General features: G+C 41.2%; 2 protein-coding genes across 2 annotated transcripts; one reads left to right on the top strand and one right to left on the bottom strand.

Moving 5' to 3' along the window:
* Nucleotides 1–221: 221 nt before the first annotated feature.
* LOC148830885 (olfactory receptor class A-like protein 1) lies at nt 222–1,178 on the top strand. The gene has a single exon (XM_088921987.1). It carries the CDS (start codon nt 222–224, stop codon nt 1,176–1,178), a length of 957 nt encoding a protein of 318 aa, XP_088778113.1.
* Nucleotides 1,179–2,297: 1,119 nt separating this feature from the next.
* Nucleotides 2,298–10,772, bottom strand: LOC148830884 (acidic mammalian chitinase-like). The gene is made up of 10 exons (XM_088920658.1): nt 10,703–10,772; nt 9,864–9,896; nt 8,165–8,375; nt 6,595–6,651; nt 6,113–6,278; nt 5,383–5,507; nt 4,945–5,065; nt 4,481–4,663; nt 3,547–3,666; nt 2,298–2,727 (listed from the first exon to the last, which is right to left on the bottom strand). Exons 1-10 carry the CDS (start codon nt 10,716–10,718, stop codon nt 2,551–2,553), a joined length of 1,209 nt encoding a protein of 402 aa, XP_088776784.1. The 5' UTR covers nt 10,719–10,772; the 3' UTR covers nt 2,298–2,550.
* Between the last annotated feature and the right edge of the window lie 2,107 nt (nt 10,773–12,879).

Genomic DNA, 12,879 nt, shown 5'->3' with positions numbered 1-12,879 from the left:
ATGCATATGCACTGAAAGGACAGCACAAATATTATGGTTCTTATCGGTGCACTTTCAAGTCAATATCATAACAATGATAAATACATTACATTAACTAAAGAAGAAAGCTCCTTTCTGCAGTGTCTGTAAGTGTAAGAAGCTTCTTTTTGAGCAAATTAACCTCCTTTGCTTTCCCTTTTCATGGCTCACAGTGACTTCTTGGGCTGCCCGGACTCTGGAAGATGGACCTGTGTATCACAATTAAAGGGGTTTCATTTCTACTGCAAACAGGCTTGGGAATCCTGGGCAACCTCTTGGTTCTGCTGGCATATGCACACATTGCCTGTAGTGACAGCAGGGTCCAGCCTGTGGACAAGATCCTGTGCCATCTCGCCTTTGCCAACCTCCTGCTCCTCCTCACCCGCTGCGTCCCCCAGACCATGACTGTGTTTGGGCTAAAGGACCTCCTAAACGACAGCGGCTGCAAAGCGGTCATCTATACCTACAGGATTGCCCGTGCCCTGTCTGTCTGTATCACCAGCATGCTCAGCGTCTTCCAATCCATCATTATCGCCCCAGCCTCTTCCCGCTGGGTGGGCCTCAAGGTCAGGGTGTCCCAGCTCCTCTTCCCCTCCTTCGCCGCCCTGTGGCTGATCAACATGGCGGTGTGCATCGCGGCCCCCTTCTTCTCCATTGCCCCCCGCAACGGCACCGTCCCCGAATTCACCCTCAACCTGGGGTTCTGCCACGTGGACTTTCGCGACAGCCTCTCCTACGTCATCAACGGGGTGGCCGTCTCGGGGCGTGACTTCATCTTCGTGGGGCTCATGGTGTGCTCCAGTGGCTACATCCTCCTCCTCCTGCACCGTCACGGCAAGCAAGTGAGGCAGATCCGCAGCCCCGACCAGCGCTCCTCCCGGAACGCCGCCGAAACCAGAGCGGCCAAGACCGTGGTCACGCTGGTCACCCTCTACGTGGTTTTCTTCGGCATCGACAACATCATCTGGATATACATGCTGACGGTGGCACAGGTGCCCCCTGTCATCGCGGACATGCGGGTCTTCTTCTCCTCCTGTTATGCCTCCCTCAGCCCCTTCCTTATGATCACCTCCAACAAGAAGATCAAAAACAAGCTGAGCTGTGCAGCTGCCAATCCGGAACAGATGTCTCTCGACACCGAGGACTCCACCAGGATATGAATTTTCACTTACTGCTCCCTTGAGGATTTACTTTTATGGATCAGAAGTATCTTTTTCCAAAGTGAAGTCCTTGAAGTAAAGCATCCTTTGAGAACGAATCTCTTTTTTTGGTAGAACCAGGCACTTGTGTTTCTTGACTTCAGAGAATACACAAGTTCCCTCTTAGAGGACTCTCCTGTGTCACTCCATGCTTTGGATTGCACGTGGATGTCATCATTTCACTCCATGAAGAAAAGGTCAAGCACGAACAAAAAATGAGCTGAAAGAGCAATGAGTAGCTTTTATCAAGCTTGGGTTTAGAATGGGCTTGCTGTAGGATTGAGAAATTCCTATTTAGCATTTTACCAAAGCAGACAACAAAGAAGGGACTTCAGTCAGTAAGCTCTATGCATTCTATCACAATTTCTTTTATTGATTTTTTTTAAAATACTGAGAATTCAATTGCTGTACTTCCCTAAAGTGCATTTTGCTTTGGCTTAGCTTCTACTAAATCAAGATGAATGAAAAACGCACGGCGGATTTGGTCTCTGTTGCCAAGCTCTATTGAACATGGGTTTTAATGTTTGCATTTTTCTTGATCAAATTTCTTTTCTGCTCTAAATTATTAGGCATTGTTGTGTCTGCACCTAAAACAACTGACAACCTGTAACCTCTAAGCACACAAAGCTGTCGGGCCCTAGATGGAAATTAGTTATGATTCCAATATAACAAGATGAACGGGAATGAGTGTGTTCAAAATATTTTGTCACTAACATTTATGTTGATAACGTCTGTAAATTTAATCAATATGTTCATAACAGAGCAGCATGAATCTTAATGGTTTAAATAATGTCATTCTTGATCAATTTGTACAACAGAATTTTATGAAACACATTGAATGTGAAATACAGTCTTGCAGTCACTATTTATGCTTCCTTGTGTTCTCTGCAGTACTTATCTTTAAACTAATTTGTTGCTTATCTGGCTCCTGAACAAACTCTATTAATGGTTAATTGATTTTGCCACATACGAACAGCTCAACCGAGCCTTTTGCTGATGAACATGCACAAAAAAAGATTACTTAAGTTAGTACTTTAAAAGAAACAGTTGTTACTTCTGTTTTAAACAAAACCATCTATGCATAATTTAAAGTATTTATTCATTTATTTGTCAGTGTTTTTTAATTTCACACATGGAATCTCTGGGTGTGGAAAAAAGTGGTTAGAAAATGGATGGAGAAGAGATACGAGATGAACTGAACGATGAGAGGAGTGGAGATACAGGAAGAAAGAGAAATCAAGAATATTGTGCAGTGTTAGTGGGGGTTGAGATCTGAGTCAGGAGAAGGCGCTGAGGAGCAGTATTTAGTTGCCTGCTGGCTCTCGTCCCAGGTTCATCTGACCTGCTCCTGCTCAGGACAAGGGGTGTGTAGATGCCTGGACAGCAGAGATTTCTTCAGCAGCCTGATGAAAGGGAAGGTGCCGTAGTCACAAAAAGAGCCAGTGAAGTCATCTAGGTCCAGAGACCACACCATGGCACCCCCGAGGCCCAGGTGTCTCAGCCACTTTGTCTGCAGAAACCAAGGAAATCCTGAAGGTCAGAGACTTGCCATTTTCAAATCGACAGCCTACATCAGGCACAAAATGGAGCAGGCATTTGTTTCTGGTACACAGGCTTTGTACCCCAGCAAGCCTGAATTAGACGGTCATGAAGAAGGATGATTTAGTGATTCAACCCTACCTGTATGAGACTATATTGGAAAAACTGGAAAATTTAATTATTGGTGCACTGTTTATTTTAAAATAGCAGAGCTCTACTCATACAACACATGCAAATTCACATTGTATAGTATATACACAGTCTTATGGAACAATGCACTGTACAATACAAAGCTGAGAAGTGCATGAATAATTTTCCTTTATTCATGGCAGTCTAAGTTAGTAGTAAATGAGGTCTGTGCAAGCTGCATTAAATCATATTTAAAAGCCGCAGATTAATTATAGAATTAAGGGGGGATTATGCAGCTGTAATCCACCACCAGCACTTGAGCAGATCTAGGGAAAAAACAGAATTGTCTGATGAACATTTGAGTATATTGTGTTGGACTCGAGGGTGGTTATGGGTTGATTTAAGTTAATCTTCCTAACTATGGGGAACCTTCAGAACAAATTCCTGATTTGCTCCAAGTAATTGCCGATTTAATAATTATTTCCTTTGAATGGGAATTCCTACAAGTTTGTAGTTGATTTGAAATAGGCCTTGAAAGGAACAGGACACAGCCTCAGGTTAGAAACTAAAGGTTACATTTTGTAGCCAAAATCTATTTTCAATGCTCTATGTAGCAAAAGAATCCAAAACTGAGGTGTTTTTATAACTATCACACACGTACCTTCTTCCTCAGGCTGTGTCCGTTATCAAACGCAACCCACTGGTTGCCTTTTAGTGCATAGGGAACCTTCTGCTTTCTGTCCCATTTCACAAGGGCACCACGCATGATGAACTGGCACACCTGAAGCATAGGAAAAAGAGCATGCTGAAATCTGTGGAAGGACATAAATGTGAATACAGCTGCTACCCTTAAGATTAAGCAAATGCTTTATTTTCAGCATTATAGTTGAGACTTTTATTGGTTTTCAGCTAAGTTCTCACAAATGGGGTCTCCAGCGCTGATCCTGGAGGGCCTCGATCCATTACTAATCACGTGAACGTTTATTTTTGATCAATTCACTGGGTGATTTGTTGCAGCTTCTCTTATGCGTAAATGAATAACTTAGAGACTTAAAAACAAAATCAGAACCTGAAATACTCCAGTGCTCCTTCAAATAAAGGCCAGTACAGGGTCACAGAGGAGCTGGAGCCTATTCCAGCAAGCAACAGGCACAAGGCACAATACACTCCTGAAAGTACAGTACAAGAGTCCATCACATGGCAGAGACACAGACACAACACATAAACACTCATGCCAGGGCCAGTTTACCTTTCAGTATTTTTTTTAACTGTGGGAGGAAACCAGAGCACCCAGAGGAAACTCATTCAAACACAGGGAGAACATACAAACTCCTCAAAGATAGCACCTCATGTCCAGAAATGAACCCAGGGCCCCAGCACAGCAAGGCAGTACTTGGTATCCTCCTTGCCACCATATAAAGGGTTTGTACTTAATAACATTAATTTGCTGAATGTTACAGAAGCTAGGATACTTAATGTTAATGCTAAGTCAATTAAGCCTTTTCCTGCAGATAAAGTAATCAATGGGAAACGTCTTTGCACGACTTCACAAATCTTGAAGTCAGTAGGACAGTGGGGGTTGGTATTGCTATTACCTCATAGGCAGCCATGAATCCAGGCGTTTTAGTATATTTCCCAGCCTGCCCCTCCTCTGCGGGGACGCCCACACCACGCCTTCTTCTGTCTGTGAGCCGGAAAGTACGGGAGTAAGCAGGAAAACCCAGGATCAGCTTCCTTGCTTCCACTCCTTGGGACAGCCAGTATTTGACCGCATGGTCCTGAGAAAACAGTCAAACTGTAATGGTGAAGGAGGACACTCAAGAACAGATGCACACATCGTGAGCTGAGAAATACAGTGACACTACAGGTCCACAGCATACATGGGCCTGCTATATTTTCATAAAAAGCATTAAGCTAATCCAGATTGTTTCAATAAAATATCAGAATGCCAGTAGTTTGCCAGGAAAAACAACATGCCAGCATACTGCCTAGGAGGAGCTTTTAACTGAACAGTCTGCAGCTGTTTGAATGGTGGACACAATATGCAATCAGGCCATACAATGCTGAGATACTGGTCCTCAGAGTCATGAGGGCGGCTGTAGAGGGGACTGATGTGGCCGGTCACCCCTTGCCATGGCCCATGGAAGTCATAGGTCATCAGGCTAATGAAGTCAACGTACCTGCAAAGACAAAAGCATCAGATGAAGGCAAACTCCCAAAGCACAATGTCTTTGAGAGGGGCCAGGCTAAAATAACTCCTTCAGACCTGGGTCACACAGATTCATATTTGAAAATGCATTTAGTGATGTATGTAAAGTACTTTTAAATTCAAAGCCCAAATAATTTTGTTGCTGTATCTGTATTCGGAAAAGTTAATGGCTACAACCATTTCAATTTAACCATTATCTGGATACGTTCTCCTGTAGTTGTAGATTCAGTGATGAAAGAATTGACCCCGGTTTAAAGGAAAAAAACTCTTTTCATGTTTTCCTCTTACTGTGGAAAGGTGTGCGAGTTGTATGTAGCTCTGGCGTACTCCTCAAGGCCAGAAACAGCAGCAGAGAGAAGCAGCTTGTCTTCCCCAGAAACCAGTGCCTCTTCTTCAAAAGCAGCTCTCAACTCCTGTATAATATGACAGAGCAGCTCAGCACTGCAGCCCATGGAACTGTCCGGTGCCATATACACAGGTGAGCATTTTACCATGCTCTTTAATTGGAAGTGCAATATTCTTATAGTATTCTCATCAAAAAGCCTCTGGAACTCCTTTTAAAGTTATTTCAAAATGTCCATTATTAACAATGATTCATTGTCTAATCACTTTCATGGCCAGTTCATGGCCGTGGAGAAGCTGGGGTTTGATGGGATGCCAGTCCAGAGCAGTGCACATACACACATGCAAACCAGGGCCAATTTTTACAGATGCCAATTAACCTACCAGTACGTCCATGGACTGCGGGAGGAAAGTGGAGCACCTGGAGCAAACCCACATGAACATACAGTACAAACTCCACACAGATAGAGCCCAGCAATTCAACCCAGGGCCCAAGCACTGTGAGGTAGCAATACTAACCACTGTGCCACCATGCTGCCCTTTAATAATAATTAAACCACTATAATTCCAGTCAAATTGAAACACAAAAAAAACCCAACTGCAGCATGAAGGCAAAAGGCTTTCAGAACTAACACTGTACAGGAAGATAAAGCTGAGAAAATGTGACAATTCTTGCCTTTAACAAATATGTGAAGTGTTTTTTACCACTGTGTTTTCCTCTAAAAACACCTGGGTTCTGCCACACCACATCCAGGCCATCAAACCCATTGGATCTCAGGAACCCTGGGACAGAATCCACAAATGCAGCTCGGCGAGAGTGTTTCCCACTCATCTTTGTAAACCTGCGAAAAAGGGGATCTTGGGAGTTCTAATAGTTTATAGCTCATGGATAAAATGGGTGAAAGGTCAGCAGCCACCACCTAATTTACTGTACTATCACAAACAAGGAAGAGGGAGCTGAGAGGAATAACAACGAATGGAAGATAAACTCCATTATGAGAAGAGCTCTAGCACTGAGCTGAAAAGCCCTCAGTCTGTGCTAGGAGACTGAAACACTCCGTTTTAAAAATACATTTCCAGTAATTAGTACTTCCTTTAGCTATTGTGATTGTGCAGTCATGGTAAACACAAAAGAATGGAGCTTCGTTGGAAGATTACCAGTTGTTGTTTGAGTCCCAGCCTCCCACAGCTAGCAGCGTTTTTAGAGCTGGGTTCCTGTGACAAAGAGACATACCTGTAAAATGTATCATTAAAGAGCAAGAATCTTGCTCTTCTTTCAGAGTCCTATCACTTTTCATAATCTTCATGAACTTCTAATTTCTTTTGATTAATTGATCATTCATGACTGGTCATGACTTGTTGACTAAGCACTAAATCACCTCACAAGTGAGAATGTTGATTGGGAACAGGATTTAAGGTCATTTAACCTGCTGAATGCCAACCCTGCTGAAAATGAAGAACAAATAACACAGAAAGGAATATATATGGCACTGTGGAACAATGTCTTTGCGCCATCAATACTTTGTAGCAAGGCCTCAGGTGGACACACCAACACCGGAGCCACGTCCTCTTTAGGAGTGAATCAAGCTTCTGTGTAGATCACTTGATTCATGTCAGAGAGTATGGTGAACGCATATAGAACGATGCACTATTGTGAAAAATAAACCAATCAATGCAGAGATCCAAGTGTGATAATCTGGACAGAAGTGTCTAGTCACTACAAAACTCCACTTGTGATGAGGTACAGAATGTCAACGTGACTGCATGAGCAAGTCCCGGGTCCTCAATGTACAGACTTGATATATTTAATCTAAATGAGGCCGGGCACAAGGATCCAAAGAGACATACACAAACCTTTAAAGTACAATGAAAGGAGAAGAAACCAGAGATAATCTAAAAGACAGATACACAGAGAGTAGAATCAAAAAGAGTACCCAAGGAAAAAAAAACGGACCAGGCAATTCTGTATTTAATTACTTACTTGTCTACTTACTTAAGTACTTAATTGCCAGGAAAATTAGAAACACAATGCACAGGATAGAAGCTACCACATTAGCAGGCAGTAAGTGGAATTACTGAAACATGACTGACAGATAACAACGGTGACAAACACAACATCAGTGGATACACAGTGTGTTCTGGAAAGACAGAAAAAATGGAAGGGGAGGTTTCAGCACCAAAGCATCAAAAAGCATTTTTCAAGGGACAGGATCGTAGCCTAGGGGAATTAAATGTCCCAGAATCTATACGTCCTGTTTTCCACCGAACTTGACACAGGAATCCAGAATCAGGTGAGCAAGACTTTTGCTTGTTTGCTTGCATGTGTGTTCGTGTTGTGTCACTGCATTCAATGTGATTGCCACAAACTTTACACACTGTTTTGTGTCAAAGAAAAGCGAAGAAGGAGCTACAGTTACTGGGCCCAAAAGTCAGATAAAGTCCAGGAGACATACAGTACCTTTTGTCATATACTGAGCCACCTCCTTCGGCTCAGACAAGGATGAACAGATTCCTCAGCCCTACGCAATGTTCTACGATCAGACCTGAAGAAGAATGGCTGTACCCCGGAAGAGCTCATAAATGTAGGATTTGGACAGCATCTTATAGCCGAAGCAAGACATGTACAATGATTCCCCATCATTAACCAGAAATGCACCTGGGACCTTGGATCTCGTTTGATTCATACAATATAACGAAGCTGTCGAAAGGTATCTTGCACTTCACTGACCGTTCCTTGAGTGCGTTTAAGGAGCGGTACTGGGGCTCGTTGCCAGGCCCTAGCGCTGTCATGCTGTAGTTTTCGTCAACACCGGCGAAGGTGAAGATGATGTGCGTGCACAGGAACGGGTCGGCTCTGTCCGGAGTGAAGCGCGTAACGCCAGGACGGTCCTGTGCCCAGCTGCTCACATAGCACACCAGCTTGTACTGAGAACACAGAGCTGAAAACAGCCACAATCCATGGGAGTTAGCATTTTATAATGATAATTAATAAGAACTCCTTTTCTCTTATATAACGCTTTTCTGGACACTCCCCTCAAAGCACTTTACAGGTAATGGGGACTCCCCTCCACCACCACTAATGTGTAGCATCAACCTGGATGATGCGACGGCAGCCAAAGTGTACCAGAACGCTCACCACACATCATCTATCAGTGGGGAAACCCATGTAGGTGTAAGTAATTATTTTCATTTGACTGGTAATTTTTTTCATGATGTAGTCCATTTCATTAAGAAATGAAATTACAGTGTTTCACAGCAATATAAATTGGACATTTACAGACATGCATCCTTTATCTATCCATCGTCAGAAATCTGCTTGATCGTGTCACCCAAGAGTCTATCCTGAAAGCACAGGGCAGAAGGCAGCACCAAACCATGGGTCACCATCCCATCACAGGGTCACCTATGTGTGTGTGCATGTGCATGTGTAGGTGTTAGTGTGTGTAGGTGTGTATGCGTTTGTGTAGGTGTAGATGTGTGTACTGTAGGTGTAGGTGTCTTTGTGTGTAGGTTTGTGTGTCTCTGTGTGTGTGTAGGTGTAGGTGTGTGTCTGTGTGTGTGTGGGTGTGTCTGTGTTTTTGTAGGTGTGAATGTGTGTAAGTGTATGTGTAGGTGTAGATGTGTGTATCTGTGTGCGTCTTTGTATGTATGTGTACTGTAGGTGTGAATGTCTCTGTGTACAGTATGTATACTGTAGGTGCAGGTGTGTCTGTGTTTTTGTAAGGGTAGGTGTGTACAGTAGGTGTGTGTGGATGTGTATACTGTAGGTCTGTATGTCTGTTTTTGTGTAGGTGTGTGTAGGTGTATACTGTAGGCGTAGATATATGTGTGTGTCTATCTGTGTGAGTAGATGTACTGTACTGTAGGTGTGTGTGTGCATAGACAGAAGGATGAATAGTGATATCAAATGGTACAGAAGTCAAGTGAATTCTCAATGACAGATCAGTTTTATGAGGGAATCTGTGTGCTGTACACCAGTCAAAGGTAATTCTTTGTGGGAACTCAGTTATAAATGCTCCCCTTCTTTCAGGATGGATAGATAGAGCAACTTAGCTTCATTAAAAATACCTCAGTGTGTAACCCAGCAATGGTGCCCCACCCTTACTCTAATAATACACATTACGTTTGACTTGTTTTCTTGGTACAGATGAAGTTTCCTGCAATCCACCTTGTTTTGCAGCATTCCCCAATTGATCATTTGGAGAGGTTTCAAGTTAAGAAAAAGACTTCATGAAACTGGGACACTTATTTAACACTCACTGAGGAGGTTTACTTAATTCAAGAGGATGTGTCCTGCCCAAGGTATTCTGCTCCAAACCCTGAAGAAACCTGGTGGGAGTTTTTTTGTTATAAACTCTGGTTTTCCTTTTGTTTCTCTGTCGAATCTTAATCCTTCTGGTGTTACTTCAAATTAAGGCTTAACTTACCCACAGAAGCCAGCAGGATCACTGCCGCCAAAACTAAAGAGAAGAATGCGATAGAATGAAACAAACACAAATACTTCTGTACAGCCATACACACAGCAGTTGGTTTAAAGGTGGTATTTGCAAGCACAACTCAATCATGTTTTTTCCCAAGGCTAATTCAGTCCAGGAAATATCCAGTTACATCAAATTCTTATTTACAACTATTGCTTTTCCTTTCCTTGGTCAAACTCTTGTGGTTTTTACCTGGCCATTGCAAAACAGTGAGGCTTACAATCCAACAGTCAGATCATCTTTGGGTATGAATTCTGCAGGGCTCACACATACAGTACTTGTGTCATTTTCAGTGCACAAGTGCACAAGAGAAATCAATACAATTTCTCCAAGCAGGATTCTGTTTGTCTTTTTTGAAACAGATCACAACAACCTGAAGATTTCTAATCTGCCTATAATATTTTCTATAAATTGATGTTTTTGGAAAGTGCTGTTTAGTATTTTATAGTGAAGAAGTAAAATAATCTACAGTATTTTATTTTAGCACAATGTTTCATTGTGGAAAACAAATAAGCCTTTAGACTTTTAGAAAATAAGAAAAACAGAGCATTTTTGTTTTGAGTTTTACTCATAAATTGAAGGCTGCACTTTTTTTGCTTGGTTAAAACCTTCTCTTTCAGGCACAAAGTACTCTTTAAATATCAGCACAGGAAAGTCACAGGGCAAGAGAACTTTCAATTAAGACTTGTCAATGTCCACAAAAAGGAGAAATGTCCACAGTGAAAAAAAAATGGGTGAAAAACAGAACTATAAAATAATAAAATATCCCTAAAAAAGCACTTTCTTACCTGTAATGGAGTGCATATTGTCTGTTCGTTGCAGTGATGGGTGTGTGTGTTTGTGTGCATGGATGGGTGGGACTACAGTCTTTGTTTATGAAGTTACAGTATGTCGTTTAAGCTGTACAAGCTTTGTGTGACTCTGAACTGGTGTCATAGTTACTTCATAGAATTAAAATAATTTGCAAGTTCTATACTGCCTCTCTTCAAATATCTCCAGACTTCATAGAATTGATCTTGGCCATATTTAATATATACTGTAACCCATGTTAAATTAGGCTTTATGAGTTTGTTTAAGTATATTGGGTAAAATGGACCTTTCCAAAGTAAACTTGTATGTACAGTTTAAAAACTGATACCAGCTGTTAATGAGGGCATGAGAAACAGAATAAAAGTTGTGAAAAACAATTTTTTTTTTCATACCTTTTTAATGTATTGGTCAAAAAGGTTACTATAATGTTGTACAAATATAAAAATTGAACTAAGAGTCATGGAACAACAAAAGCAAAAACCGATTAAAAAAAATCCGTGTTTCGATGGGTCCTTTCCCCAGCAGAGGGCGCCTGTGACGTTTCAGTAGTTCATGGACAATTATGAATAAACAAAATTTAAACAGAATAAAACGTAAACCAGGGGGGTTTAACCTATAACGCCTAGAGGACCCCTTTTGAAAACTCCCTTTCAATTAGGACCCCCCAGATGAAGTAATGAAATCTATTCGAACTATGTAATTAATACAAATACTATCAATGACAAAATATCAAAAGCACAAGAACAGGTCAAAAGATCCACTGTTAAATCTGTCATTGCGACGCTCCTGTGTGTGTGGTTGTTGACCTTCAACACAACTAGACTAGGGGTGGGAAGCTGACCTTTGTTTCTGAAGACTCCTTTCCCAGAAACAAAATAAAACCACAAATAGAAATACAGACAAAAGCCAACAGGCCTTATAATAAATGATAAGTATATAACAAATATAATATTCCTAATATTCAAGAGACCCCTCATCATTTATTTGGTATGCAGTATATGGCCTGTTATCTCAAAACTATGCACTGGCAGGTTAATATCAAAGTATAATATCTGCTGTAGCAAATAAGATCCTGGAAAACTTCTGTATCTCTATACAGTAGTTCTATCTGCAAACTGCATAAAAAACATGGTGTAAAGCTTTTTAAAGTTTACTGCAGGTTTCCACCAACCTTAATAATTTAAAACATATAATTACCCCTGACCAGCTTGGTTTTGAGGGAGCAGGCCAAATGCATTTTATTCATACCAATATTTGTTCAGAAAACATAATACAATGTTTGTCAATTGAAAAAAAAACTCATAGACGAACAAGAAGAAGTGTATGGCTTCACATTCACAAGAACACCATCACAATTCAATACACTGTATTTATTTAAGTCCTTTGGATTTTGGAAGATCCAGAGGTTATGACAACACAAAACCTTAGACAGTATTGTGGCTGTGAGTATGAAAGTGTGAGATGCCTTTTATTGCAACTGATGAGAATTAAAAGGCATTATATTTGGAGAAATTCTTGGTATATGTTTTATCATAAATGACAAAAAACAGATGTAACATAAATATAAAAAAACATATTTCTAAAATACTTCACCAACATCTTAATAAATTAATCTTCTACAGTTACCAAAAACTGCACGCCAACATCTCTCTTAGTGCAAATGTGGTGTCTTAATGGGAGTACAGTCAGACTACACAGCCTGAAGGACTCCTTTGAAGTCCTCCAGTTGTCTAGACGTTTGCATGCGTTTCATGCCAAAGACAGAGTGCGTACAGCAGAACTGCAGTCTAAGAAAGTGTTAAAGAACTTTCGCTTTTCACAGCTGCTTGGTGGTGCTGCTGGGATCTAGCAATGTGTGAAGTCCTTATCAGGAGCAGGGCCTCTCCTATCTCAGTACCTGCCTGCTCCTTACTTTGTGTCTCTCTGTGGAGATTGAGTGTACTTAACAGAGCAAATACTCTCCCTCTTTCCCTGCGCAATGAACTGAAATAAAGCCCAAGAACTGATACCCATTTAAATAATAACAGTAAAAAACACATCCTCTCCAGAATGAGGTTTGCACAAAATCTCAGGAAGTGCAATGAGAAAAATAAGATATATGTGTGTTTTCCTTAATGTTGTATAGTTAAAACATATAGTAAAAATAAATGTACCA

The sequence above is a fragment of the Atractosteus spatula genome, chromosome 7, assembly GCF_055471065.1.
Source record: "Atractosteus spatula isolate fAtrSpa1 chromosome 7, fAtrSpa1.hap1, whole genome shotgun sequence".
Taxonomy (NCBI): Eukaryota; Metazoa; Chordata; class Actinopteri; order Semionotiformes; family Lepisosteidae; genus Atractosteus; species Atractosteus spatula.
The sequence above is the reverse complement of the archived record's forward strand: the minus strand, read 5'-3'. Positions and strand labels throughout refer to the sequence as shown.

Coding starts and splice junctions, on each gene's coding strand:
- LOC148830885 (XM_088921987.1), top strand. CDS start 222: ATGGACCTGTGTATCACAATTAAAGGGGTTTCATTTCTACTGCAAACA.
- LOC148830884 (XM_088920658.1), bottom strand. Junction 6,652..8,164: donor TTAAACGCACTCAAGGAACG/GTCAGTGAAGTG, acceptor TCTTTGTCACAG/GAACCCAGCTCTAAAAACGC. Junction 6,279..6,594: donor TGGGACTCAAACAACAACTG/GTAATCTTCCAA, acceptor CCTTTTTCGCAG/GTTTACAAAGATGAGTGGGA.